The sequence below is a fragment of the Staurois parvus genome, unplaced genomic scaffold (genome assembly GCF_062004578.1).
Source record: "Staurois parvus isolate SC_StPar_1 unplaced genomic scaffold, SC_StPar_1.0 ptg000183l, whole genome shotgun sequence".
NCBI lineage: Eukaryota > Metazoa > Chordata > Amphibia > Anura > Ranidae > Staurois > Staurois parvus.
In genome coordinates, this window is record NW_028317979.1 from 3,985,193 (window position 1) to 4,012,761 (window position 27,569).

Below are 27,569 nucleotides of genomic sequence, written 5' to 3' on the forward strand. Positions count from 1 at the left end.
GTCAAATGCTTGGAAACGTGTGTAAACGCTTGTAAACACGGTTAACCGTGTCTATAAACATTTGCGTTTAGAAGCATTTTTTAACTGTTCCATATCCAGATTCTGTCCAGAGCCTTTTTTCATCATCAGAAATGCATGCAAAGCATTTTCCATGTATTCAAATGGACCTAGTACACTAGCGCAGTCAGTTCCAGGTTTCGCGTGAAGGAAAAAATGGTAGAACGTGCTGCATTATGCTCATGATGGGATCCATAGTGACTACAACCAGAAAAGATAGGTAATCTCAACACATACTGCTCTCTCTGCTTCTGCTCTCTCTATTTCTCTCAAAAAGTCTGAAATAGTTAATTTTTCACTATTTTTCAGTGCATTCTGGGCATTTGGGATGGTCTCCTGAGGTTATCTTTTAAAAACGCTTCTAAATGCAAACGGGCATAAACTCAGTATGCAAAAACGGCTAAACTGACGTTTTCTAACCTACGTTTTCCAGCAGTCAGTTTCCATCATTCAGAAGAGTTTTCCAAACGCCCTGTGTACATGAGCCCTTATATGAACTGAACCATATGTATTTCATTTACAATAATTACAACATTGTAGATCATGTGTATTGATCTTATAGAAACTGAAGCTCAGTTAGGTTAGATATGAGATTAACTTTTAATACAGTATGTTTTTCTTTCCTTCTAATAAAGTCTTTTTTTGCTAATCACTTTTGCAGCTTTGTGACAAAGTAGTTTTTATATAATTATTCTTTTTTACCTTAACTGCCTTTTTTTTGTTTGTGTGTTTGCTTTTTTAACACCATACTTTTATCTAAACTGAAAGCTAGACCTAATCTGCAAGGCTTTACTAAAAAAAACAGTTAATGCTCATCAGAATCGACAGTTATTTTCTTTTTTTTTTCTTCTTTTAAAATCTAAATAGGTGCAGCAAATAAAGAGTAACAAACATAGGCTAACTGTTCTGTTAAAATTTGCTTTTATCTCAGGATTCATTATTGATTGCCATATTGATTAAAAGTTGCCTGTCAATTGGACATTGCTTAAACTTAACTCAGCAGGTCACAAGCCACATGCATATCAATACACACTTGCAATGTGGTGACAAGGCTAGCTGTAGTGTCTCTTTAATGTCTCTATTAAAAGCATAAGCTGGTGTGTGTCTGAAAAGAGAGACAAGGGTTTTGTTTAGTTTCTGCATGTAGTATCTAATTAGTGATTGGTATTTTCTGACATAATCCAATAGAATTACAGTGAAGGATATTAAAATTGCAACATGGTATAGGCAAATTAATGCCTATCATGTTTTTCTTCATTAGGATTCTATAGAAAGAAAATCTCATTAGTATGGGACTTGGGAAACCTGAGCTTTTTCAAGTCAATTCTTCTTAGAAGGTTAAACAATGGATTTAAGTCCCTTCCTGGGCTGTTACAATTGATAATTCTAATGTGAAAATTAATATGCAAACTGCAGAATGTCTTTTTTCCAGCACTGGGTGACTTTTAATTCATAATTCTTGTATATTTATGTAAACAATAGACTGCACAGGTTTACCATATATGGTACCTTTTAGCATGCACAGGGGTTGATTTACTAAAACTGGCGGGTGCAAAATCTGGTGTAGCTGTGCATGGTAGCCAATCAGATTTTAAGTTCAGCTTGTTGAGTTAAACTGTGACGAATAAAACTGGAAGTGATTGGTTTCTATGCAGAGCTGCACTAGATTTTGCACTCCCCAATTTTAGTAAGTCAACCTCATGGCATGTTTGCTGTATATTCTTCTAACTACCAGAGCTTTAGGGCCAGGTCACACCTGAATCACACAGGAAAGCTGTCTGCGTTCCTGTGCGACTCAGTGCAGTGCAATTTTCAGCCCATTCTTTTGAATGAGCTGAAATTGCACTGGATTGCACCAAAAGTAGTGCATGCACGACTTTTCAAAAATGCACTGCAACGGATAGCATGGCATTGCGGTACCATGCCCGCTGGTGCAGGAAAACGCACTTTGTTCGTAATCTCCGTTTGGAGCATTGTTAGGATTACATAGGCACCTATAGCAGATCACACTTCCAGTGCGGTTTGAATGCAGTTCAGGAAAAGTGCACAAAATGCGGGATTCCTGCGTCGTGTTCTGGTGGTGCAGTAACTGGAGTAGGACCTGGCAGTACAGTGAATGCACAGGTGCTATTACATGTGGTATTACAAGTTCTGTTTATGTGAGTATTATTTGAGGTTAATAAACCTTTTTTTTATACAGAGAGCATTTGGTGACTGGTGATTTATACCAATCAGAAGTCTTCCATCATTAGGAAATGGTATGTCAGTAATAGCACACTATTCCAAATTGCCAAGAAGCAGGTGGGTTCATCAAAATGCTGACTTGGCAGCAGTTACAATTTCATTGACTGCTAATCTTATGTCAGTGAATGACTGGGTATTGAAACAAACTTCTGCTGAGTAGAATATAGATGTTGAAGTTGGGTTCATTAAATTCTAGATACCAGTAATAAAAAAATAGAGGTCAATTCTGTAGATATAAGGAATTCAACAGAGCATTCAAAGCCTGTCTGTATGTGTGTGTGTGTGTATATATATATATATATATATATATATATATATACACACACACACACTCTTTTTTTTATAATAAGTGAATTTAGTAAAAGTCGCATGTTACCATGTTACCATTAATACCTTCTGAATATTCAGATAAACAGCAAGCTTTCTAGGCAATGACACAATATTACATACCTAAATGTTTATTTGATAGTCTTAACTCTCCTTGAAATATTTTGGTTGGAACATATGGATGATGGGGAGCCATGTAAAGATGGCCATAGATAAGGGGAATAACTGTTTAGGAAGTTTCCAAGAGCAGTTTAGGCAAACAAAAGCAGTACATTGGTGCATGTAGTCAGTAATGCTTTTGATACAGAATGTATTGTGAAACAGCAAAGTTCTACAAAGCATCAAAGAGCTGTTAACGTTACCTAAAGCCTGGCATAGCTAGTTTGAATCTCAGTAGGTTGAGCAGGGACTGACCAAGATTTGAGCCATCTATTGGCAGGCTGATTGTAATCAAATCAATTGTTGTATAACTTGGACACAACCAGCCTGTCGGATTTTTCATGCAATTATTGCCATTGACAATAGCCGCTAGCAAAAATTATTGTGTTCTCCTGGCATGGACAGCTCCCCCCACATCTCCCCATGGGAGAACACAATAACTCAATGGGAGGGCTATGGGAGTCATTATTGATGGGGAAAAGTTTCTTTCCTGTAACTCATGGTTGCAGGAAAGAAATTCACATCTTCTATGGTCAGTGTAAACTAATTTTCAACACCACCAGTATTTTTACTTTCCATGTATTAACTTACAGAGCAAGTACTAGCTTTACATAGGCCTAATTTTCAACAGACACGTAACAACTGAGTATACATATATATTTCTGCCAAATACATCAGACGAAATGTAAAAAAAAGAAAAATTTTTCAAAGAATACACAAATGTAAAACAGTGTTCTTTAAGTTAGTTTGCATCTGGTACATCAAACAAAAGTTTTAATATGCAGCTTCTAAATCGGTGTTTCTGCTTTATTAGAGCATGTGTGCTTTTATTAAAGGGAATAATTACAAAGTCCCCCATAGTGATGGTCATTGTTTACCAAGCACTTCTTAACATGTATATTATATATATATTGACTAAGAGTTATGCTGGGCACACATGGGTTGAATATCGGTCCAATTTAGCCAGGCTAGCAGAGAGTGTCTGACTTTCAGCTCATATGTACAGCTGCTTGTCCAACAGAAGTCGGTCTCATGACAAACTTTTGTTGAATGGGCATGCTGGAAAATCATGCACAAGTCCTATTTCTGTCTAAATGATTTCCAAACAATCCCTTTGAAATAAGTAAAAATATTACTTTCATCTGTTCCACATGTAATTTAGTAATTGATCGAATGCTTTACTGACAAGGATTTACTTCAGCAAGAAGAAATATCCCTGAACCTGTCAGAAGTCCCACTCTCCCCTGGAACATGTACCATTAATTTAGAGCCTGTGTGCTACTAAATCAACATAGAAACAAGCATGAGTAGTAATTAATCAACAAAGGCAAAAGGCAGCAGAACGAGTATGCTACAGTTGTGGCCAAAATTATTCAACCCCCACTGAAATTGAGTGTTTTGGCCAGTTTGACATTGCTTTTGATCATTCAGTCATCTTGCTTACATTTACATTAAAGAGGCACTTGTAGGTCAGACAAATATAACATAACAGTTATAATGAAATAACCACAAATGTCTTTTCTGTGCTCACAGCATTATCAGTTTTATTCAACCCCCAAGTGACATTCAATCTTAGTACTTAGTACAGCATCCTTTTACAGTTATAACAGCTTTTAAACGTGAAGCATAGCTTGACACAAGTGTCTTGCAGCGATCTACGGGTATCTTCGCCCATTCTTCATGGGCAAAGGCCTCCAGTTCAGTCACATTCTTAGGCTTGCGCACTGCAACTGCTTTCTTTAAGTCCCACCAGAGGTTCTCAATCGGATTTAAGTCTGGTGACTGCGATGGCCACTCCAAAATGTTCCAGCCTTTCCTCTGCAACCATGCTCTAGTGGACTTGGAGGTATGCTTGGGATCATTGTCCTGTTGAAAGGTCCAACGTCTCCCAAGCCTCAGGTGTGTGACGGACTGCATCACGTTTCCATCCAATATCTCCTGGTACTGAAGAGAATTCATGGTACCTTGCACACGCTGAAGCTTCCCTGTACCTGCAGAAGCAAAACAGCCCCAAAGCATGATTGACCCTCCACCATGCTTCACAGTAGGCAAGGTGTTCTTTTCATCATAGGCCTTGTTCTTCCTCCTCCAAACATAGCGTTGATCCATGGGCCCAAACAGTTCTAATTTTGTTTCATCAGTCCACAGAACACTATCCCACAACTTTTGTGGTTTGTCCACATGGCTTTTGGCATACTGCAGTCGACTCTTCTTATTCTTTGGAGACAGCAAGGGGGTACGCCTGGGAGTTCTGGCACGGAGGCCTTCATTACGCAGTGTGCGTCTTATTGTCTGGGCTGAAACTTCTGTACCCACATCTGACAAATCTTTTCTCAGTTCCTCAGCAGTCACACGGGGACTTCTCTCCACTCTACGCTTCAGGTAGCGCACAGCAGTCGAAGTCAGCATCTTCTTTCTGCCACGACCAGGTAGCGTTTCAACAGTGCCCTTTGCCTTGAATTTGCGAATGATGCTTCCTAAGGTGTCTCTTGGTATGTTTAACATCTTTGCAATCTTCTTATAGCCATTGCCCTTCCTGTGAAGAGAAATCACCTCTTCTCTTGTCTTCCTGGACCATTCTCTTGCCTTCACCATGTTTGTAACCACACCAGTAAATGTCTAGAAGGAGCTGAGTATCACAGTCATTTTAAAGCTGCCTAATTGGTGCTTATTATGCTTGATTGCTGCTCGGTGACATCCACAGGTGTTTTCAATACCTGATGGAAAGCACCTGTATGAACCTCTGTTCTTCAGAGTGGTAGTCTTTAAGGGGTTGAATAATTGTGGCAATGAAGAAACCACATAAGAACCATTTACTACTGTATTACATAAACAATTGATGTCATTTTAGTTGCATTTGGGTAGTTACAACGTCCTTGTAGGATTTGATTCTGAATACAATTCCAAATGTACACTATAGTCCCTAAACCCCTTTACAGCATTGGGGGTTGAATAATTTTGGCCACAACTGTATCTACCCCATCTTAAAGTGTTACTAAACCCACAACAGTAAAATCATTTTGTATATGCAGTGAAACATGCTTGTTATACTTACTGTGGAACCTACAGGGTTAATCCTCTGCATTGTGTAAAAACGCTGTTTGATCCTGTTTTCTCTGATCCTCCCCTTCTTCCACAGTCCCCAATCCATCTGTTGATAGTACAAAGCACTAGGAAGCACTCTGCACATGTTCAATTTGGTGTGTACTGCTTGAAAGTTTTTTTGTTTTGTTTTTTGGGAGGGTGCATGTGTTCGGCACAGGGCCAATTAGCTCTGTCCAGACAGAGGGTCAGGGGTCATGCAGCCTTATAGGGCAGTCAGAGTAGAATGAAAACTCCTCCTACAAGCTTCAACCAGTGCTCAGCTAGACACTGATAAAAGTCACAAGAATGCTATACAATGCTAATGAGAAAAGATATTTTGCAGTCCGTATTTACTAAAATAAAAACAAATTGCATTTTCTGTGTACTGTGAGAGGCCAGATATAGTGAATACCGGGTCCTTGGTTTAGTAACATTTTAAGGAAGAGCTTAATAAAAAAATAAAGATTTTTAGCTCATCCCATAACAAAAACACATCTTCATCTTAAAAAACAAATGCACCATACCTTTTCCAAGGAAAATGTTTTTGTTAACGCAAATCCCCATCCTGCTTCAAAGGCTCTACGGATCATTGGAGCACTTGTAGTGGGTGGAGCACTTGCTAGTCCAAAAGGGTTAAGAAACTTAAGCCCAGCCATTTCCACACTGATATCCACTATATCAATCGCCGTATAGAACAATGGCAACTGTGACTTATCACCAGCGGATGTTCCGTGTAATTCCTATTCAAAAGTTACAACAATTAAAGATAATGTTAATTTTATAATTTGAGATTGTTTAGCCTAAAAAAAATAAAACATTAACTCGATCGGTAGGTTAATTGGCCTAACATTTGATGCAATTGCATTAAGTCTGTGAAGTGGACATCTATGTGTTTGATAGCTTCATCCACCAGGGAGCAATAATTAATTATCATAATTGACTTTCACCTCACTGGATTATTCACACTAAATAATCTGCACAAATTCATTAGACTTTATTGAATACTAAATTAGTTCTGCCATGTCTTAGAAGAAAATAAAATGTAATATGCAGTTATCTCAGCAACTATGTGAATATGTTTTTTTTATATATTACAGCTGATAATTGACATAAATAGTAAATTAGAAATCTTGTCAACTTTTTTTTTCTTTAGAAATCCTTACCCCAGTATTTATCTCAATGTGCCTTAACTTTGTTATTACTCTGGCATACCAGCCAAGCAATCTGGCTAACAGTTCCTATAGGCTGTATGCAGTGTTACACCTTAAAATGGCAGCAATGTTTCCACTTCCAGTGTCATATTGACATCAGTGCCAACACACCTCTCCCTCTATTGATGCTAAATGATGGCATGGTATCCAATGTCTGTGCCTTTGAGTGTTTTGTAAATCTTCTTCCAGTGACCACATATTGTTACCAACTAGTGCTTCCTAAGTTGCATCTTTTGCAATAGGAAGAAGGACAAGATCATGTAGCCGGATCATAGAAGAAACTTTTATGGGATTTTCAAAATGTATTTTCAAAAGTCTTTTAAATGCGTGTATCTGGGGTGTGTCTTTATTCTGATGCCTCCTATTTAATGTGTTTACTGCACCCTAAATTATCAGGAAATGTTTTACTATGGTTTTGTCTGCCATGTAAAATGGGCTCAGAAACACAGGGGGTTGCTAGTGTGGCAACATATTAATCTAGAAAGCATATGACAAATTTCAGGTACAATCAATATGTTCATGGCCAAGTAACCCTATCAGTCTGCTATGAAAGTAACACTTTATAGGTAGCTTTTGTTTTAATGATAGTCAGTAGAGAGTCATTAGAGAAGTAAGAAATTCACTTGTCTCTTTTTCTCCTGAATGTACAAAGTGAGGGGTTCTCTTGAAAGAACAACCCTCCACCCTTGATATTCCATGCTCTGTTAGAGTCATCAGGAAACACCCGATGCTACCAGGTAAGGTCAAGTACATGAGCTCCTCCCCTTCCTCTTATTATGTAGTGTTTTGACCTGAAAGGTCAATTGTCAGACCTGAGCAGGTCATTATAGGAATAGGAGATAGTAATTAAGGGTTTGGATACCCAGCTCAGATAGAGAAACAGAATGGTAAGAATATTATAGGTGGATAGAGGGTTTTTTTTTTTCAAAAGACTCTGTCACTTTGCTTTCTTTTAAAATAAGGTCTTATTTAGCTTGGGCCCTGCAATATTTCTAATAGGAGGACCTATTGTGTGCAGTTACATCAAAGTGTATTAGCCTATAATAAAGTTTAAACACTGCTCATAGCTTATAATACTATCCAAAGTTTAGAGCAGAAACATCTTCATTCTATGGCCTACTATAATGTACTGCTAATGAAAGTTCTTTGTAAACAGATATCTCAAGTCCATCCATGTCACAGAGATTTCCAACAACTCTCCTAATTCCACATGACAAAAACATACTTTGTTGCCTATATATCCTCTAATGAGGTTTGCCTTTTTCCATGATAACACAGTTCTAATAAAGTCTGATTGAGGCTAGAACACTCCTAAGATGTTCAAAGCAACCCAGCTCACATCTCAGTTTCAAAATATATATTCAAATAAGCACATTAGAGCAAACATGATTCTGCATTAGAGAACAACTAAATGTAGTACAGTACTGAAAGACAAATTTGGATTATGCCCACAGTCTGGTTGAAGTAAAACAGCCACCAGGTAACTAAACTAAACTAAAAATATCCATAAATACTCAAAGACACAATTGAGTGTTAGGTAACATTTCAAGCCTAACATCCATTTGGAATGCAAGACCATTTTGCAATATTTGTGGTACCTGCACACGTCCTATTCTTCTCTTTCCCCAGTACAATGCAGTTATTACCCTGACACACACATCTAATGCCTGTGCCCAGTTCTGTACCCAAAAAAATGTATGAGATTTCTTGCAATTCAAAATCATAGTTATTACAGAGAAGAGGTGAACTGAAGACTCTGACCAATGGTGGATAAAAAAAGCAGAGGATATTTCTCCAATGCAAGTGCTTTAGTGCTGCTCTCCCAATGCACAATAATTATTAAAATAATGTATTCAATTTAAATGAACATCACTAAGGGTCCATGCACACTGGCTTAAAAAACACACCAGTGCCCTTAGCACTCATTAGGAGTATGGCCCGATGTTGTCAGGCATGCATACAAGCACGTGGGAGCCATACGAACTACTGAGTACCATTCTGAGTTGCTGCAATGAAATTTCAGCAAAATGGACTAGCCTGCTGCATAATTTTTTCACTTTGATTTTCGGGGTGTCTTTGAATTCAGTCCTCTGTAGGTTGATATTTTTCATTTCCATCAAACGATGAGGCATCCTTATGTTTCTAACACATTACCCAGTCCATATCAGTATAGATATCCAGCATGATATTTTTCCCCATTGAGATCTGATCTGTTTTCAAAGTGTTCCTCTATGTATGATAGCATCCAGGGGCGGACTGACAACTCATGGGGCCCCTGGGCAATAAGGAATTATGGGGCCCCTGTGTCCTTGCCCAAACTCAAAAAAGCCTATGAAAAAGGTACCAGGGGCATCTCATGGGGCCCCCTACTGACCCCGGGCCCTTGGGCAGTGCCCGAGTTTCCAAATGGTCAGCATCTAATCCACTGCTGTGAATTCTAGCACATTAAGACATGAAAGCATATTTGCTGTGTCTGAAAATCTGTAGATGGACATATGTTTATGAGTGAATGCAAATGTGTGTCTGTTTACACAGATTTCATTTGTCCCTCTGTAGGACAAATGAAATGTGTTGGAGTACATCTTAAAATTGTTGGACAGCATCTTAAAACATAAATTGTGAAAAAAAAAATAGAAAGTATTTCCAACGGAAAACAAGCTTACTTGATAACATTGTATGCTAAAAGTTAAAAGCTCTGCATAACAGAAAAAAAGCTGTCCTGTGTTTCATCTTTTTTTCATTGTTTGCCATATTATTTATTGGTAGCACTGATATCTGTCTCTTATTAACCACTTGTCTACTGGGCACATTCACCCCCTTCCTGCCCAGGCTAATTATTAGCTTTCAGTGCTGTTGCACTTTGAATGACTATTGAGTGGTTAAGCAACACTGTACTCAAACAAAATTCTTACTATTTTTTTGAGACATGAAGAACTTTTTTTTGGTGGTATTTAATGCTAAACAAATGCAAAAATACCATACATTTTGAAAAAAAAACTTTTTCTTAGTTTCTGTTATAAAATTTTGTAAAGAAGTCATTTTTCTCTTTCACTGATGGGCACTGATAGAAGGCACCAATAGGTGGCACTGATGAAGAGGCACTGATAGGTGGCATTGATGGGCACTGACAGGCATCACTGATGGGCACTGACAGGAATCACTGAATCACTGATGGGCACTGACATGTGGCATTGATATGTGACATGTGGCAATGATATGTGCCACTGATGAGCACAGATAGGAGGCATTGATAGGCAGCACTTATGGGCAATGACATGCATCACTGATGGGCACTGAAAGGCAGCACTGATGGGCACTGATAATCAGGGCACTGATGAGCAATGCCATGATTATCAGTGTAGATGTTCCCTCTGAGGATTGACGTTTATCAGCTTTCCTCTCCTCACGCTCTGTCAGCATGAGGAGAGGACTGCTGATAACCAGAATTTCCTGTTTACATGTGATTAGCTGTGATTGGACACAGATGATCCCATGGTAAAGAGCTTCATTAGCTCTTTACCAAAATTGGTGATCCGCTGTGTCCTGGGGACACAGTGCACCACCGATCACCATGCCGCGTGCCCCCGGGGGGTGTGCATGCACAAGTAGAGTGGGAGGACATCATATGTTGTCCTCCCTGAACAAGAGAGCTCCTGCCTGTCTGTCATTTCCCAATACAGCGGGCAGGAGATGGTTAAGTAACCACCTTGATCCATTTATGGGCAGGGTGGTTGCTTAATAAAATGTGATAACTTTAATTTGTTTTGTATATGTCATTTGTACTTTCAAATCCCATTCTGTCAATTATTGGTTTATAATCTTCACAAGTTTGGGGTGTGGTTACCTGGTGATGCCCAGAGTCTCTGTACCTGATCTGCCTCAGATAATTTACAGTATATAAGTGGTCAAATTGATTTTGAGATACCTGTAGTGAGAAATACACAGGGACTACCATTGCTAACATCTTCTGAAAATGCCAGTTGTCTGCTTTTCATGCTGATCCAATGCCTTCAATAATTTCTATGTCACTGACCCAGAGCAATATTTAGATTAGTAATTCTGCTTTTATTTGTTGCATGCATGTTAAGTGTTGGTGAACTAAAAAGCTTTGCAACATGACCACCGTATAACTAAAATTTTAAGGTGGTTAACATATTTCTGCAGTGGAAATGTAAAATATCTATCAATTAATGTAGCAGGGAGGTGACATGGCTTGCAAATCAGATTTACTGTTTGATAAAAGGTATAAGCAAAAGAAAAATAACAGCACACTTAAACTAGAATTTAAAGTCACAAGTAGAGCAAAGTAATATGCAAGTACATTGAAGCAAGGCTTTCTATAATTTATCTGTACATGTTTCCAGGTTGATTTTGCAGTAGCCTCAACTTTGGCTTGATGCCAGTGCCAGTGAAGGCTGTCATGTCTCCAGTGTCTCCATGATGCTATTTTAGCAGTGTCTAAGAAAGCCCACAGATCCATTTTTTTTGTTCAACCAGTGGGTTAAATGAAGAAAAAAAAGACTCAATTCCTCCATCCACACATTCAAGGTAGATTAGGGGCTCTATCCCACTGAGCTATTGTATTCTGACAGTTGACAGACTTTCCTGCCATCAGAATACTCTGATCAGCACTGCCAGCCATAGCCAGATAGAAAGTCGGTTGGTGCCTGCTGCTCCGGCTGAATTTTGATCCATGTATGGTCAGCTTAAGTTGTGTCTTGCACATGATTGGATGATGGAAGCCGATGTCTTATCAATGTTTTAGTCATACTTTTTAGGCAAAAGCCTTAAGTCTGCCGTATGTGGATCAAAATTCAGCTGGTACAGCAGGGACCAGATTAATTTAAATCCATGTATAGGCAGGGTGGTTGCACAGAAGTCAATCTGACAACTGACTATAGTTTTCAATGCTGATCAGTATACTCTGTGGAGAAGTCTCCCCACTGTCAGAATGCAAAGGGCCAGCGGGGAGGATTTCCTCATTCACCTCGAATTCGTGGATGGGGAATGGAGTCTTTTTTTTTTCACTCAACCTGCTGGCTGAATGGAAAATATTGAATTACAGTATTTTCTGGCGTATAAGACTACTTTTTATACTTAAAAATATACCCCAAAAATTGGGGGTCATCTTATACGTGGGGTATAAAATGTGAACCTTGAGTTTGTTTGGGTCAAGCTGGCTCGATGTGTGCTAATACTGTACGTGCTGAGCCAAGCTGACAGATTAATCTGTCATAGGGACATTTGTTTTGAGCCAGCTTGGCTCAGCGCGGTATACTGTATGTTTTTAAATGGCGTTGCCTCGGAAGGGGGGGTAGTCTTATACGGCGAGTATAGCCCAAAACCTATGTTTTAACTGGAAAATTAGGGGGTCGTCTTATACACCCAGTCGCCTTATGCGCCAAAAAATACGGTATCTATGGGCTGTCTAAACAATATGTTCTTTAGTGTCTACTCTCAAAAACGTCCTCTTATCTTTTTGTTGTGTGCATTAGTACAACAACAGCACATAAATTCTTTGGTGATATTCAAAACCTTTCATCACAACCTTCTGTCAGAGACATCCTTAATGTGGCACTATAGCACTAATCATTGATTAAATATTGATGCAATAGTTGAATATTAGGTATCAGAAGGAGAACAATGAGTCTCTGGAATATACATTCATTTTTTCCACTTTTTCAACATCTCTCCAGAGTTGTAGACACTGGTTAAACTAGAAAGACTTTAGTATTTTTTAAACCTGACTATGTAACTATGTAAAAACTCAAATCTGATGATAACCTGCCAGAGAGGCTAAAAACATACAAGTAGCACAATTAGCTGAAATAAATCTCAGTTAATACTAGTTCTTCAGTCCACTATACAAAATGTAGAGAACACATTTTGGCTGATTTACTGAAAGCAAATGGTGTGTTCACTTTGCAAAGGAAGTTACACACACATTGCAAGGAAATTTTCTCCAGAACATAGAACATGTGGTGAAATCACACTTTGCAAATAATACCCAATTACGTGCAAGGAAAATATATAAACTTTTTTTTCTTGCATGTGATTGGATAATAGAAGTCAACAGAACTATGCTTCATTTACTAAAGTCTGGGGAAAATTCACTTGGAAATCACAACTTTCCTTGCAAACTGAACAGTTTATTTGCCTTTACTAAATCAACCTCATTGTCCAAGATTGCTGAGATGCTCAAATGGACCTAGGTACCATAGGAGAAGCTATAACTCTGCAGATTTACATCTAGAGATATCATTTATAATGCACACTGTGACATGTATGTATCTTTTACACTCTTGAGCTCTAGCATGAGCCACGTTTTACATTGTCTATTATCATGTCGACTCTTGTCTTCATTTTAGTAAATGCTAACCATAAATAATATGGTATTTATGCATGGTATTGAAGCATATCTAATCTGCAGATAACTACACTTCATGCAAAAGGACTTCAAACAAAAATATCTTCATTCATTCATATCTTCAATAAAGTGTATTGTGTAACATCTGTTTTTTTCTTGCCAAACAGCAGTGTACAAGTAAGATTAAGTATAGATGGTAATTAAGTTAAAAAAAAGGGGAAGAATTACATAAATGTGCATAAATACATATTTTTTTTAAAGAGTAACTCCACCTTTGTTGAGAAAAAAACCTTATTTTCTGAGTGATCTATGTACATTGCAAACATTTTAACAAACTAATTTTAACAAATCCTACCTTTTGTTATTTTGAAGAAAATGCTATTTGTTTGTCTGTATCCACGTGGAAAGTGAATCTAATGGAATTGAGCGGCTTCATAATTATCAAACAGTTGCTGCACTTGCAGGGCTCTAATAAGGAAAGTGGCAGGGTCTGTATCCCTTAAGACGTGGTTTCCTATTGGGAGTATCCCACCAAAAATTAAATTTTTGTTGCAGGGGATACCTGAAATCTGACTCGTATCTTAGTGTAGACTTCTTGTAAAATCAGTGAGCCAATCACACATGCAGGAAATTATGTTGCTGGGGGGGCTTTCTGTACACATTCTGTGCACAGAACGCCTCCAGGTAGCCATATTGTATTGCATTTTACAGAAAATTACAGCACTGCAGATTTAAAAGGAAATGTAATTTTTAATAACATTTAATTACAATATGACTTGTGTTCCATTTGTACATGATATATTATTTTTTTGTAATTTGCGATTTTTTTTCCCATGAAAGTGGAGTTAGCCTTTAAATCAGCATTGCAAAAAAAAAATCAGCAGAGTTCCTGAACAAGGAATTAGAAAGGTTTATATACCTGTATATATTTGTGAATGTACCAAGATGCTTGTTTTCCATCGTTAACTGATTCAACAGTTGTATTTGCCAAGCCTCCAATATCCCCTCCAGCAAATACACCAGGCTCGTTGGTTTGCATTGTCTCTGAGTTAATATCAGGTAAACCCCATCTGTTAAACTTGATTGGTTTCATTGCATCAATAACTGAAAAATATGAAAGAAAAATTTAAAAAATTTTCATGCATTAAAAAATGTCTTCAATATTTTGGCAAACAGCAGGTGGTTGTCTTTGTTTGTCATGATGGGAAGACCATAGCTGAATGGATTGAGTGGCCCAAACTACTACAGTATCAGACTGTTGCTTACAATGACAACCTATCCTAGGAGTAGGTAATGTAGCTATGTCTAGATATAATGATTTATTAGCTTTATACCCCTTCATTGAATTTGTGGCATGTTTCTGCAAACTAAAATGTGTAATTAACTTTTTAAAATAATGGTTTATTTTAAAGTGAATAATTATTCCTGTTGCATTTTTCTAAACTATGGTAAGTACTTAAAAAAGAATTTACCACTTGCCCTCTGCCCTATAGCAGAAGTACGGCTATAGAGTAACACAGCTGTGCAAAATCACCTATATATACGTAATTTAAATTTCCAGGTAGGGGTTGCACGCACTGCCCTACCCACGCTGCTACTGGCTGCTGGGAATGTCAATCACCAGGTCCCAGCCAGGACTCGATGATCATCAGCAGAGCTGAGAGGGGAGGGGAGAGATCTGTGTGTAAACAACACAGATCTCTTTCCTGTCAGCATGGACATGCTGCTTTGTATCTCTCTGCATAGCAGACAGATACAAAGCAGCATGTCTCCTAAGTAAAACAGCACACAATGTAAAACACACATAGCACACAGTTAACCCTTTGATCACCCCAGATGTTAATACCTTCCTGCCCAGTGTCATTAGTACAGTGTCAGTGCTTTTTATTAGCACTGACCACCGTATTAGTGTCAATGGGGATGCCAGTGGCAGTTAGTCAGTTTGCACCCAGTGTCAGTCCTGCAGTCCCGCTATAAGTCGCTGACCGCCACCATTACTAGTATAAAAAAAATTAAAATAAAAATCCCAGTGTAGACACTATAACTGTCATGTAAACCAATTAATATGCACTTATTGGGATTTTTTTTAGCAAAGACATGTAGCAGAATATGTTTTGACCTAAATTTATGAAGACATATTTTTTTTTAATTTATTGCATATGTTTTATAGCAAAAAGTAAAAAATATTGTTTCTTGTTTTTTTTTCAAAATTGTCGATCCTTGTTTATAGCGCAAAAATAAAAAATGCAGAAGTGATGAAATACCACTGAAAGAAAGCTCTATTTGTGCAGAAACAACTACATAAATTTTATTTATGTACAGCGTTGCATGACTGTGCAGTTGTCAGATGAAATAACGCAGTGCCGTATAGCAAAAAATGGCCTGGTCAGGAAGGGGGGTAAATCCTCTGGAGGGCAAGTGGTTAAACTGTTACTTACTTTGTTGTGATGGTGGCACTTTCAGCCTTACCCTGCAGAAACAAATTACATCTATAAAAAGTTTCTGCAAACTGAAAGTGATTGGTTAACTCCACAGTTAACCCTTTATGCGCTCACACAACAGTTTCCACTACATGTTTAAACAGAAACCTGCTCTATTCACAGTATCATCTGAAACAAGTCTACATTTTAAGAAACATGCATTATACATTATTTTAAGCTGTCACACCTGATGGGAATATGAAAGAGGTTAAAAAATAAAAGTGCTCTTTAAAAAGAATTGTATCCTTTAAAATGGAACAACAGGCACTATACTTACCTCATCTCCAACTATCCAGTTTTCAAGGGATCTCCAGCACCAGCATCTTCTCCCTTGGTGCCAGGCTTCAGGCATCTTCATTGTTTGGCATGGTATGATGCAACTCCTGCATAAGTGTAGGAATCAGTCTTCCTGGTACATAGAGGCCATGTTAATAATGTAACATTAGCTGCGCACATGCAGCACAGTGTACATGCTGTAGAAGACTGTGAGCAGGCAGGTGAGTGTATTTTATTGAAGAAGAGACTTTGAATGTCTCTTCTGCAATAAATAGCCAGCCTGTGTGCAAGCTTTGTAAAATGCCTTTAATGCCACTTAAACCCCTTCTCTTTCAGTGAAATCTTATAAGGATTCAGGAATAGGATATTTCTTGAGCGCAGCTAAGAGTCTTATACCCAGGTTCTGGAAAAAAAGGGAGGTGCCGACAGAGGAAGATTGGTTGATCAGAATGAATCAGATTTGTGCGACGGAAAGATTATATTATATGGATATGGATATGATGGAGAAGTATAATATAAAGTGGAAAAAATGGGAGGAACATAGAGAAAAAGTGAAATATATGATGATGATGTATACCCCTCGTAAAAAAAAAAAAAAAAAAAGTTGAGTTTTAGAAATGGTTTTAGAGAAGGGAAACGCTGAGTGGGAGGGGGGGGGGAGGGAAAGGCAGGGTAGGGGAAGTGGGATATAGATAAGTTATGTCAATAACAAAATTTCCATTTGATGTTTATTTTGTATAGAAACAGGTGTTTTCTAATTTGTATTTGGAAGTAAATTAATAAATATTTTTATTCCATAAAAGTTTATTTAGAAGTGACAACATGTTACAGGAAAATATAAAGAAATGCACACACAGCATCAATCAGGTCATAGACACAGCTTAAACCAAAATACAGGAAGAAACAACATGGTAGAGTGCGACACTGTGGATAACATAAGCATGGCAAATTACGGCAGAGATAGGCCTGTAGTACTCAAGGTTCAAAAATGTACAATATAGAAGGTAATAACAGCTTACTTCCACCAAGTGAGTATTGGCGTACTGGCCTATGCATGGAGGAAATGAACCTTCAGAGCCTAAACCAAAAGCAGTACGCTATCATGAGGCTAAGTGAGCATCGCAGTATAAGAGAAGATGTCGTGAGTACCATTGACTATCCTAGAGGAGAGAAGCTAACCATATACCAAGTAATCCTGGATAAAATGAAGACTAAGCCTGATCGAAGACTAAGAGGTTGTCGAGAAAGAAAAGAAAAAAGGGGAATAGAAAGAAAGAAAAGGATAAGAAAAGGAAAAGAATGGGAGTCATAGTAGAGAGAGAGAAGAGAAAGAGGGGGGGGGGGGGGGAAAAGGAAAAAAAAAAAAAAGGGGGGGGGAAAGAGGGGGGGGGAGAGTAGGGGGAGAGGGAGAAGGGAGGATAAGAGGCAAAAAAAAAAAAAAGGGAAGCAAGGGAAGCGAAAGGTCCGGGCTGCGAAGTTTGTGTCAACATTGTTATTGGAGATCATAAATGAGAGTGTCAAGAATTTAAACACTCACCAAAGCTAAGCAGGCAAATATAAATTACCGGAAAGGAGGTCATAACCACGCAGATTATGAAAGAACCAAGGGCATAACCAGAGGTAGGGCTGAGCTCAATCAGGTATCCCGACCCATGAGAGATCCGAATTCAGGGGTAGTTACAAAGTGGGTCCAGCAGGCCAAAACATGTGAGTATTTAGTTGGCATATCAAGTGCAGTCGCAATCAGTTCCTCTATTTCCGCCACTTTGCTTACTCGATTGAGCCATTGGGGGGTGAGTGGAGCCCCATAGCACAGGAAGACAGAGTCTGGCTGCGTTGATCATATGCATCGCTAGGGACTTGAAATATTGACTCCTAGGAATGGGGGTATGATGAAGCAATAGCTGAGCAGCAGAGAAAACTATGAGTGGTCACTGAAGTCACCAACCGGTGGACCTCCTGCCAGAATGGTTGAATAAGTGGACAGGACCACCAAATATGTAAGAAAGAGCCATCAGGTGTCCCACATTTCCAGCACACGTCAGGGACAGAAGAGTTAAACCGATGAAGTCTGGAGGGAGTATGATACCATCTAGTGGCTAATTTGTTGCCATTTTCCTGCGTCGAAACATTACTCGAGCAGGAGTGGGAGTACATAAAAATGCGGTCCCAATCTGACTCCGATAAATCCGTCTTTAGGTCTCTGTTCCACGCACGGCAAGAGGGGAAAGAAGTGCAAGTCCTGCTGTCCCCTAGGAGAGGATAAATCTCAGAGATCAAATGCGTCCGCGGTTCGGATTTAGAGCATAAGGATTCAAATGGAGTAACAGGGCGAGTCCAATTATGGCGGGATTTATGGAAAAGCAGGAAGTGTCTAATCTGAAGAAAGGCCCAGAGAGGGAATTCGCGGATATTCAAGCTAACCTTCAGCTCCTGTAATGTTTTCACCTTGCCGGAGTGAAGAAAATGTTTTACTAGAATCTGATCGTGTGACCAGTAATTTGATAAAAAATCCTTGTGCAACCCTGGGGGAAAATCTGGATTCAGGCGGATCGACGTCAAGGGACTGGGAGAGTCTGAAACGGACGACGTTTTACAAGTCTTGCGGAAAACTTCTAACGTGGGACCTATCAAAGGATGGGAGAGAAGAACCTGAGGTGTGTGTTTCGGCAATAGCCAAGGGATCGATGGTAGGGGAGTGGGCGAAAAAGCCTTCTCCAAAAGGACCCAGTCTTTGGAAGCAGAATGAATGTGCCAGTCGACTATGCGGGAAAGATAACACGCCCAGTAATAGCGGTGTAGGTCAGGGAGCCCAATGCCCCCGCTGAGTTTGGGACGAGTTAGCTGAGAGAACGAGACCCGCGGACGCTTGTGATTCCATAAAAAGAATGAACATAGTTTCTTACAAGAAGCAAAGAATGTCATTGGAAGTAGAATTGGCAAAGTTTGGAAGAGATAGAGGAGACACGGAAGTATATTCATTTTAATAATTGCAGCCCTACCAAACCAAGAGAAGCAAGGGCGATGCCACTTGTTTAGGTCTTCCTGTATGACTTTGAAAACCGGTAAGAAATTTTTGGCATAAAGGTCGTCCAGATTACGGGTTAGATGTATACCAAGATATGGAAGGGCATCCCTCACCCACTGAAATGGAAAATGAGACTCACAGAAGGAGACGAGATCAGTGGGAAGGGTTATGTTGAGGGCGAATGACTTTGAAAAATTAATTTTCAGGTTCGACAAAAAGCGGAAAAAAGCAAAGTCTTTCAGCAAACTCGGTAGAGTGGTGCGAGGGTCAGCCAAAAAAAGAAGGATATCATCCGCATAAGCAGCAATTTTGTATTCTTTGTCTGCTATCCTGATCCCCTTAATATCTGGATTAGCGCGAAGTTGTCTCAAAAGAGGTTCAAGGGAAATGACGAACAAAAGCGGGGATAGGGGGCAACCCTGACGAGTGCCATTTCCAAGGTGGAAAGGGTTTGATAAGTGTCCATTAACGCGAACTTGAGCTGTAGGGCCCGAGTATAGGGTCATAATAAAGTTCAGCATTTTCTCGCCCAGGCCCAAAGCTACCAGCGATCCCCGCAAATAATCCCAAGCAATCCTGTCAAAGGCCTTCTCAGCGTCCAATGAAAGGAAGAAGGCCGGAGAGTTTGATTTGCAAAGCCAGTGTTGGAGATTAAGGGCCTTGATAGTGTTGTCCCTTGCTTCTCTACCAGGGATAAATCCCACCTGATATAAGTTAATGAGGGATGGGAGCAAAGGGAGAAGTCGGTTAGCAAGCATCTTTGCAAACAACTTAATATCCACATTTAGCAGGGAGATGGGTCTGTAATTAGACACCTGGGAGATATCTTTACTGCTTTTGGGGATGACGGAAATGTGTGCTTCCAACAGCCTATGATGTGGCCTAGGGGACTGAGAAAGAGTATTGAAAGCGGAAAGAAATGGAGTACTCAGAATGTCCAGAAAGGATTTATAATAAGCCGCAGACAAGCCGTCAGGAACCGGACTTTTGCCCGCTTTCAACTGCCGTACTGCGCACTGCAATTCGCTTAAGGTCAGATCTTGGTCCAGCGATAAAACCGTCTCCTCAGAGAGAGCGTTTGGACCATGAAGACGAAGAAATTCAGAGATTAGGGACACTCTAGGCCTGTCAATGTGCATCGGGGGACGTTCTGGTGGAAGATTATAAAGGGACTTATAAAAATGTTCAAACTGAGAGGCAATATCAGGATTGGATGTGGCCATCACACCCCCAGGGCCACTTATTTTATGTATAGTCATATGGGATCGTTTTTCCTGAAGAGCCTGAGCTAGAAACCTCCCGCTTTTATTGGCAAACTCATAATAAAGCTTTTGGGAGAGGATGAATCTTTTCTTGACCACTTTGCCCAGCTCAGTGAGAAGTCGCAAGCGAGCATTTGTGAGTTCCGAAAGAGTCGACGCAGCCAGAGTCTGTTTATGTGCCCTCTCCAGAGAGCGTATCCTATCTGTAAGTAGCTGCAAACGTTGCTATCTGTCTTTCTTACGTCTCGTTGCTGCCGCTATAAGGCAACCCCGGATAACACATTTATGAGCTTCCCACTGCGTAAGGGGGGAGGTATCCGAAGAGCCATTTAAAGAGAAATATTCACGCAGATGAGAGCGAATGTCTTGATCAATAGCACAGTCTGCTAGAAGCAAGGAGTCTAAGCGCCATAGCTTCGAGCGAGCAAGTTTCTCCGGGAGCCGCAAGGTTACGGTTATGGGGTGGTGGTCGGAGAGGACCATCGGCTCTATAGAAGCAGCGTGTAGAAATGGGAGGTCCGATTGTGACAGAAAAAGGTAATCAATCCTAGAATACTTATTGTGCGGCGGAGAAAAGAACGTGTAATCCTTAACAGTGGGGTGGAGTGTGCGCCAGGAGTCATGTAATTGCAAGTGTTGCAACTGCAAATGTATCTGCCTAAGGGCCTTAAAAGGCAAAAACGAACTGCCGGAGGAGGAGTCTACCAATGGGTTTAATGGGACATTCAAGTCCCCCCCCAGTATCAGCATACCCGATTGAAACTCAGCCAAAGTAGCAGCAGTCATACGCATGAACGTGACCTGTTTGGTATTGGGAGCATAAATGTTGGCAAGTGTGATGGGTCTGTTGGAAAAAGAGCCCTTTACAAACAGATATCTGCCCTCCGGGTCAGCAAGGGAATCCTGTAGCACGAATGGGAGATGTCTGGCAAACAGGATAGCCACTCCTTTCAATTTAGCCAGTGGATTGGTGGCATGAAGAACAGTAGGGTATCTGAAGTTAAAAAGCTTGGGTATGGAGTCCCTGCGAAAATGCGTTTCCTGGAGGAGGAGTATATCCGCCTTTTGCTTATGCGCGTAAGAAAGCAACATAGATCGCTTTTCGGGAGTGTTCAAACCCTGAACATTGAGTGAAAGAATTTTTAAGGACAGCAGTCCCGCGTTAGAGGCGGGAGAAAGCATGACTGCCGAGCTTGTTCGCGGAAGCCTGATGACACAACTGCAAATGTGCAGGGAGGGAGGAGAAAGAAAAAAAAAAAAAACGGGGGGGGGTGGAGTAGGAGAAGAGGGAGAGAAGTAAGGGGGTAGAGAGCGAGAAAAAAGAGAAGGAGAAAGAGAACTCCCAAGAGAGAAAAAAAAAGAGAGGGAGGAAAGGGGGGAAAAGTACTACACGGCTCGGGGAGAAGACCAGCTAGTCCACGTATGAAAGGAAGAGTACAGAAAGAAGGAGGAAAAATAGAAAAAGAAAGAAATTAGAGCCAAAGAGAGAGAGAAAGAAAAAAAAAAAAAAAAAAAGGGGGCGAGAAAAACGAGAGAGAAGAAAAAGTAGAGGAGAGAAAACTAATAATAGTAACCTAATGTAGGAGGTCAGTGAAAGCTCACAGAGCTCACTGTGTGGGGAACGAAGTAAGTGTTGAGCCAAGAGTGAAGCAACCGCCGGCCGGTCGCCTTGTAAAGTGCTTAACCAAAAAGACAAAACTAAAGGAGGGTGAGTGTTGAAAAGGGGGGGCTCAAGCAAGGCATGTAATACTGTGTACTGTAAAGGCCAAACTAAAAGGGAAAAGACCTTGGACAATCCCAAGAGGTGACAAGCCAGGAGGCGTATGCGGGTGCCCGCGGCAGGCACGCTGGCAAAAAGGGGCAACAGTGACGGGATAATAGGTCACAGATATTCCAATATACGTATTGAGAAGATATCTAGGGGCTAACCAATCCTGCATGAGGACAGGGCAAATTATATCCGTATAAGAACAGAACCTACAGGCAGGACATGTAAAACAGTGGATCTGTGAGAGGCCGTAAGGAGTAATACAGGCTTATCAATTAAAGAAGCAATAATACAACATAACATATGAACAAATGCCATACAGGAAAAACAAATTTCAATACAAAAACTGAGGTCAGGAGAGAACCCTAGAAAACAGTATACCCCAGCTTCAGGCATCCGTACTACTGAGGATCCCCAGACTCAGTGCCAGAACTGTTACCCCGTGGAGACGAGCTCATCTAAGTATTGCAAAATATGGAACGGATTCTACCAAAACCACTGTGACACCCACGAGAATGAGCAGCACCTCTCCCATAACCAATGCTGAAAGGAGGGGGGGGCGCACCCCCAGAACTGGGGGGATGCATAGAGCCCCAAAACAGCCGTAAGCGCTTACATAAGAGCAGGTCACAGGGGTGTACACCAACCGGCTCCGTGAGGCCTCCAACAAAGTGCGCAGAGGTGATGGTAATTCCCGTGGCGTCGTTCAGAATGTAACAGAGCTCCCATCAATCCCCTGGCAGCAGCATTGTGAGGTAGATCCCTCTCCCCCCCGTCCCACCCCCCTCCCCCTAAATAACAACTGCCCCTCATCAAAATCTCGTATCTAGTGCAGAACTCAAAAAGGATATCAGATGTAACCACCTGTATCATATAGAGCACGTGTCCGAAGCAGGAGCAGAGGCAACTCCCTCCGGTCAAATAGGCCCCAAAAGGCTGCAAGAATCCCTCAGATGAAGCCGGGTCGCGGCCTGGGCTTGTAGTGCAGTACAAACTTGAAGGAGCCGGCCTTCCCGAGAGCTTTCACCAAACCGGAACGAGAGGAGCTTAAGACAGGAAATGAACTGGGCACCCGGAAGGAGATAGAGACCCCTGCCGTGGGAGCAAGACCATTCTTCATCAGTAGTCAATATACTGCTGAGAGATAGCTCCACGATGCAATAGGCGCAGAGATCCATAGCAAGAGCAGAAGGCTTGTTAGAGCAAGGAGAATCCGCAAACTAATGGGGTGTATACCGGGTGTCGATCTTGAACAAGTCTCCTGACCTGTATGCTAATAAATATCACCCCAAAACCTGGGGAGGTGGCATATCAACATGGATGACTAAAGCCTGCGGGAGCGACTGTAACAAGGCAACAGTAACCGTTGGGGCAAACCAGTAGAGCCCTACTCAAAGCAAAAGTAGCTGGCCAATCACAAATCAACAGGAAAGCTGGAAAAACGGAGGCTGAAAGCCTGCTGATGTAGCGGATCATTGGTTCTCGTGCCGAGGCTTCCTGTGCGCCGGGGAGGGCCATGGGACTGGAAGTGTCCATAGAGGCCCCTGCAGGGAGTCTTGGAGGTGTCGAAGGGACCATCCGGCTCCGTCGTTGAGCAGGGTTAGGCCCGCCCGTTGCACCATCTTCAGCTCTCAGATCTGGGGCACGTGGCAACCTCATAGACCCGTTCCAATCGGGTAAGGCAATCGGAGGAATATCCAAAGCAGAGCAAAAAGATGGCAGTTCTTCAGGAACTCGTAGGTTGAAATTACGGCCATTCACTTGAGCAGAAAGGCAGAATGGAAACCGCCATCTATAGGGGATGTTGCGCGTACGGAGAGTATCCAAAAGGGGGCGCAGCGCCCGCCTTTGTTGCAGGGTCAGATTGGAGAGGTCCTGATATAGCTGTATCTCCGCCCCCTCATAGGCAAGATGTCTTCTCCCCCTAGCGCATTTAAGGATATCCTCTTTAAGCGGGTAACTTTCAAGACAGCAAATTATGTCCCTGGGAGGGTCTGTGTCTCCCCCCCTAGGACGGGTCGCCCGGTGTACACGTTCAATAGCAATCATGGTTGAAGGTGGGCGACCTAGGAGGTCATTAAAGATAGCTATTACCGCTTTAGGGACATCACAAGGTTCCACTGATTCAAGAAGGCCCCGGACCCTAATGTTGCGTCTGCGTCCACGATTGTCTAAGTCCTCGATGTGTCTATAAAAATCTCGAATGGTCGACACGTGCAGCGCTGATTGTTGTTGTAAATCAGAAATTGCCGCCTGATTCTGCCTGGTATCCAGCTCCACCCGCTCCACCCTTGTGCCCACAGAGCAGATGTCATCCCTTAATTCAGTGAGGGCAGAGGTTAATGTGGTGGTTAAGGTGGTCTTTATATCAGCTGCCACAGCCTGGAGGTCCCTTAATGATAGGGAATGTGTAGCAGGTGATGAATCCAGCTGTGGCACTGTGTCCAGCACAGCATATTCGGCTGTGCTTGTAGAGCAGCCTGTGTCAGAGACTGCAGAGGGAGGGGGAGAGGGGGATGAAGCTGGAGAGGGAGAGGGCTGCGGCCCGTCTTTCTGCTGGGAGCGGAAGAGCTCCTTTATATGCCTCCCCTGAGTGTTCTGACCCCGCGGGGACCGCGATCTGGCCCCAGAGGGTGCCCTGTCGGTCTTCCCCATAGCAGAGGGGAGATGTCTCACCCGTCAGTGCAGAGCGGCAGCAAGGTAGGATCCGGTCGGCGGGAGCTCCGTAATTATGCGGCCATCTTCACTCGCGGCTCGGCCACGCCCCCAATTAATAAATATTTATTATAATAAAAAAAAAAAAAACCTTCTCTCCATAGCCTCCCATTCGTTTAGGTGGTTCTAAATGCCAGGAGGTTGAGGCAGGCATTCCTGTCATGTGACCACTGTAATTGACAATCACATGATCAGAAAGCTCCTGATTTCAAGTAGGTATCAAGTGTTTTCCAGAAAATGCCAGTAACTGTGCTGGGAGCATGCACGGCGTGCAGTCTCAGCACAGAAATGTTTATATTTGGGGTCCATATATGCAGCCTCTCTGTGTTAAAGCCCACTCGCCAAGAGGCCACATATATGCATACAGTCAACAGGAGTAGGTTACGTTCTGGTTTAGTATGTAAGAGATAATGCATGATGACTTTCAGTTATCATTTAATAAAAAGAAAAATGGGGCAAACCAACTATTTTAAGAAAAATAAATAGACAACAAGCAACAATAAATGAATGTTGTTCCAGAGTCCAATTCAATGCAGCTTAAGTCTAGCTTGATGTTTCAGAATCATTGATCTTTAGAATGACTCTTGGCATATGTGCGTTGTTTCAGTTCACTCTGATTTTGTTAGATTTTTAAAAGATACTGGAGAACAATGTACAAACACAATTCAAGAAACAACTTGGAAAAAGAGGGATGATTACATTGAAAATCAAAAGCAAATGTAGAGTGTATGAACATAATTTTGATAGAAAATGGAGAGCTAGCTGTCAAGCTGCCATTGCAACAGTTTTTGTGGCCCTGGAGGAGTGAATTTACTAAAATAACATGACCAATCAAAAAGGCTGAAATGGGGGTGAGATGTGTGAATTTGTTTCCTGTTAATCAGCAGACCTTCCTTCAAATATAGTTTTGCAAACTGTACCAATATTTCCTTCTAATCACATGCTACAATATAACAACTCATATTTTATCGTCTGACATAAAAGTACTTTTTGAGTAAGACCACACATGATACACATGTAATATGTGCCTCCCCAAGAAGAAGTATTGTGCCTCATCTGTTTTCTGTACCTCACATGGTATCTCTGTAACCAGTTTTTTCTGATACATTTGGATCTAATCTTACTATTAATGTAGATTTAGCATACCAGAATTTATAAATACATTTTTACTAGATTTGGAGATCTGCAGTTAAAATGGATTTTTCAATACAATAATGATCTGACGCAGACTAAAAAATCCACCAAGGAATTGCTCACAAAGAAAAAATGGAGGACTATGAACTGGCCTACTCAAGGCATTGATTTAAATCCTGTGGGAATGTTGTGGGGGCATTTGAAATGGGCAAATCATGTAAGTATACCAACAAACATATTGCAACTGAAGAAATTTGGAGTGAAGGATTGCTCGAAAATTACACTAAGCCAATGTAAAAGGCTGGTGGGCCGTTATGCAAAGCACCTATAAGTAGTAATTTCTGATAAAGGGGGCAATGCCAGTCTGTGAGGCATAAGGTGTACTTTATTTTTTATAACAAACCATTACATCTTTTGAAATATTTGTTGAACAAATGATTAAAAAGGCAGATTTTATTTTATTTTTTTATTCCATATATCCTATTGATGCAAACACAGACCACACAAAACATCTCTTCCCCCTGACTTGTGTTACACCTCTAAGAGATTAATCATAGAGTAGGCCTGAGCTAGGAAGGATGGACTTTATGTACATAATATTTAGTAGATAATGCAGCCACTTTTACACAATAAGTGTTCATAATAACAACACTCATTTTCATCATCTTTGTATAAAAATATACATAGATACATACATTACAATGTCAAAAACTGTACAATAAAATCCTTACTTATATTTAAAAAGGTAATTGAACCTTATATGTGAACTCATAAAATTCTAGACACTCCAGAGTCTAGACCATCTTTGATCCTTAACTCAATGTTAAATTTATAGGAAAAGAAAAGTGGACAACTGGAGGGAAAGTAGGGGAGGTGGTAAAAATTAAGGGGGGGGGGTGAGTAAGAGGAAGGAGTGGGGGAAGTGGAGAAGGTAGAGTGAGGAGAGGGTGGGGGATGGACGTTAAAGGAAAGGGGGAGGACCTTGTGTGGTCTGCATTTATTTCAATTAAGTCAAGTGGGATTACATCTGATGTGTGATTACCATCTTTATATACTTTTATATATATACAATAGAGCATATTCCAATACAAAGGTAAAGCTTTACATCAAAAAATTCACAACCTTTGGAAACTTCAGTGATAACTCTGCTTCAAGCAATTTCAGAATTTGCCTTGTACGCATACTAGTTTAGCTTTCTCTTGATGCAAGATGTATTGCCCCTGTGAGAGCACGTTATTTTGTGCTTCTTTTGTGACTGTCCAACTATTCAGCTATTACTTCTGTATTTGTGATGTATGTAATTTTCTGTTATGATAAAGTACATTTGGTACCAGAAAAAGTAAAAAAAAAAAAAATCACAACATACAAGTTATTATTTCTAATTATTATGAACATCGATTGCTAATGCTCTTCATACAGTAATTTTCGTGTACTGTTTGACCTTTCTGTTTCTTCTG

At 40.7% G+C, this 27,569-nt stretch overlaps 1 protein-coding gene across 1 annotated transcript in view; it reads right to left on the bottom strand.

The window, feature by feature from the left end:
* DPYD (dihydropyrimidine dehydrogenase) overlaps positions 1-27,569 on the bottom strand; it is a 1,720,296-nt gene that overhangs the window by 742,541 nt on the left and 950,186 nt on the right. The window contains exons 12-13 of the mRNA XM_089677280.1: positions 14,369-14,553; positions 6,396-6,611 (exon numbers count right to left, since the gene is read on the bottom strand). Coding sequence (XP_089533406.1) covers positions 6,396-6,611; positions 14,369-14,553 — 401 coding nt within the window. The remainder of the gene's footprint in view (positions 1-6,395; positions 6,612-14,368; positions 14,554-27,569) is intronic.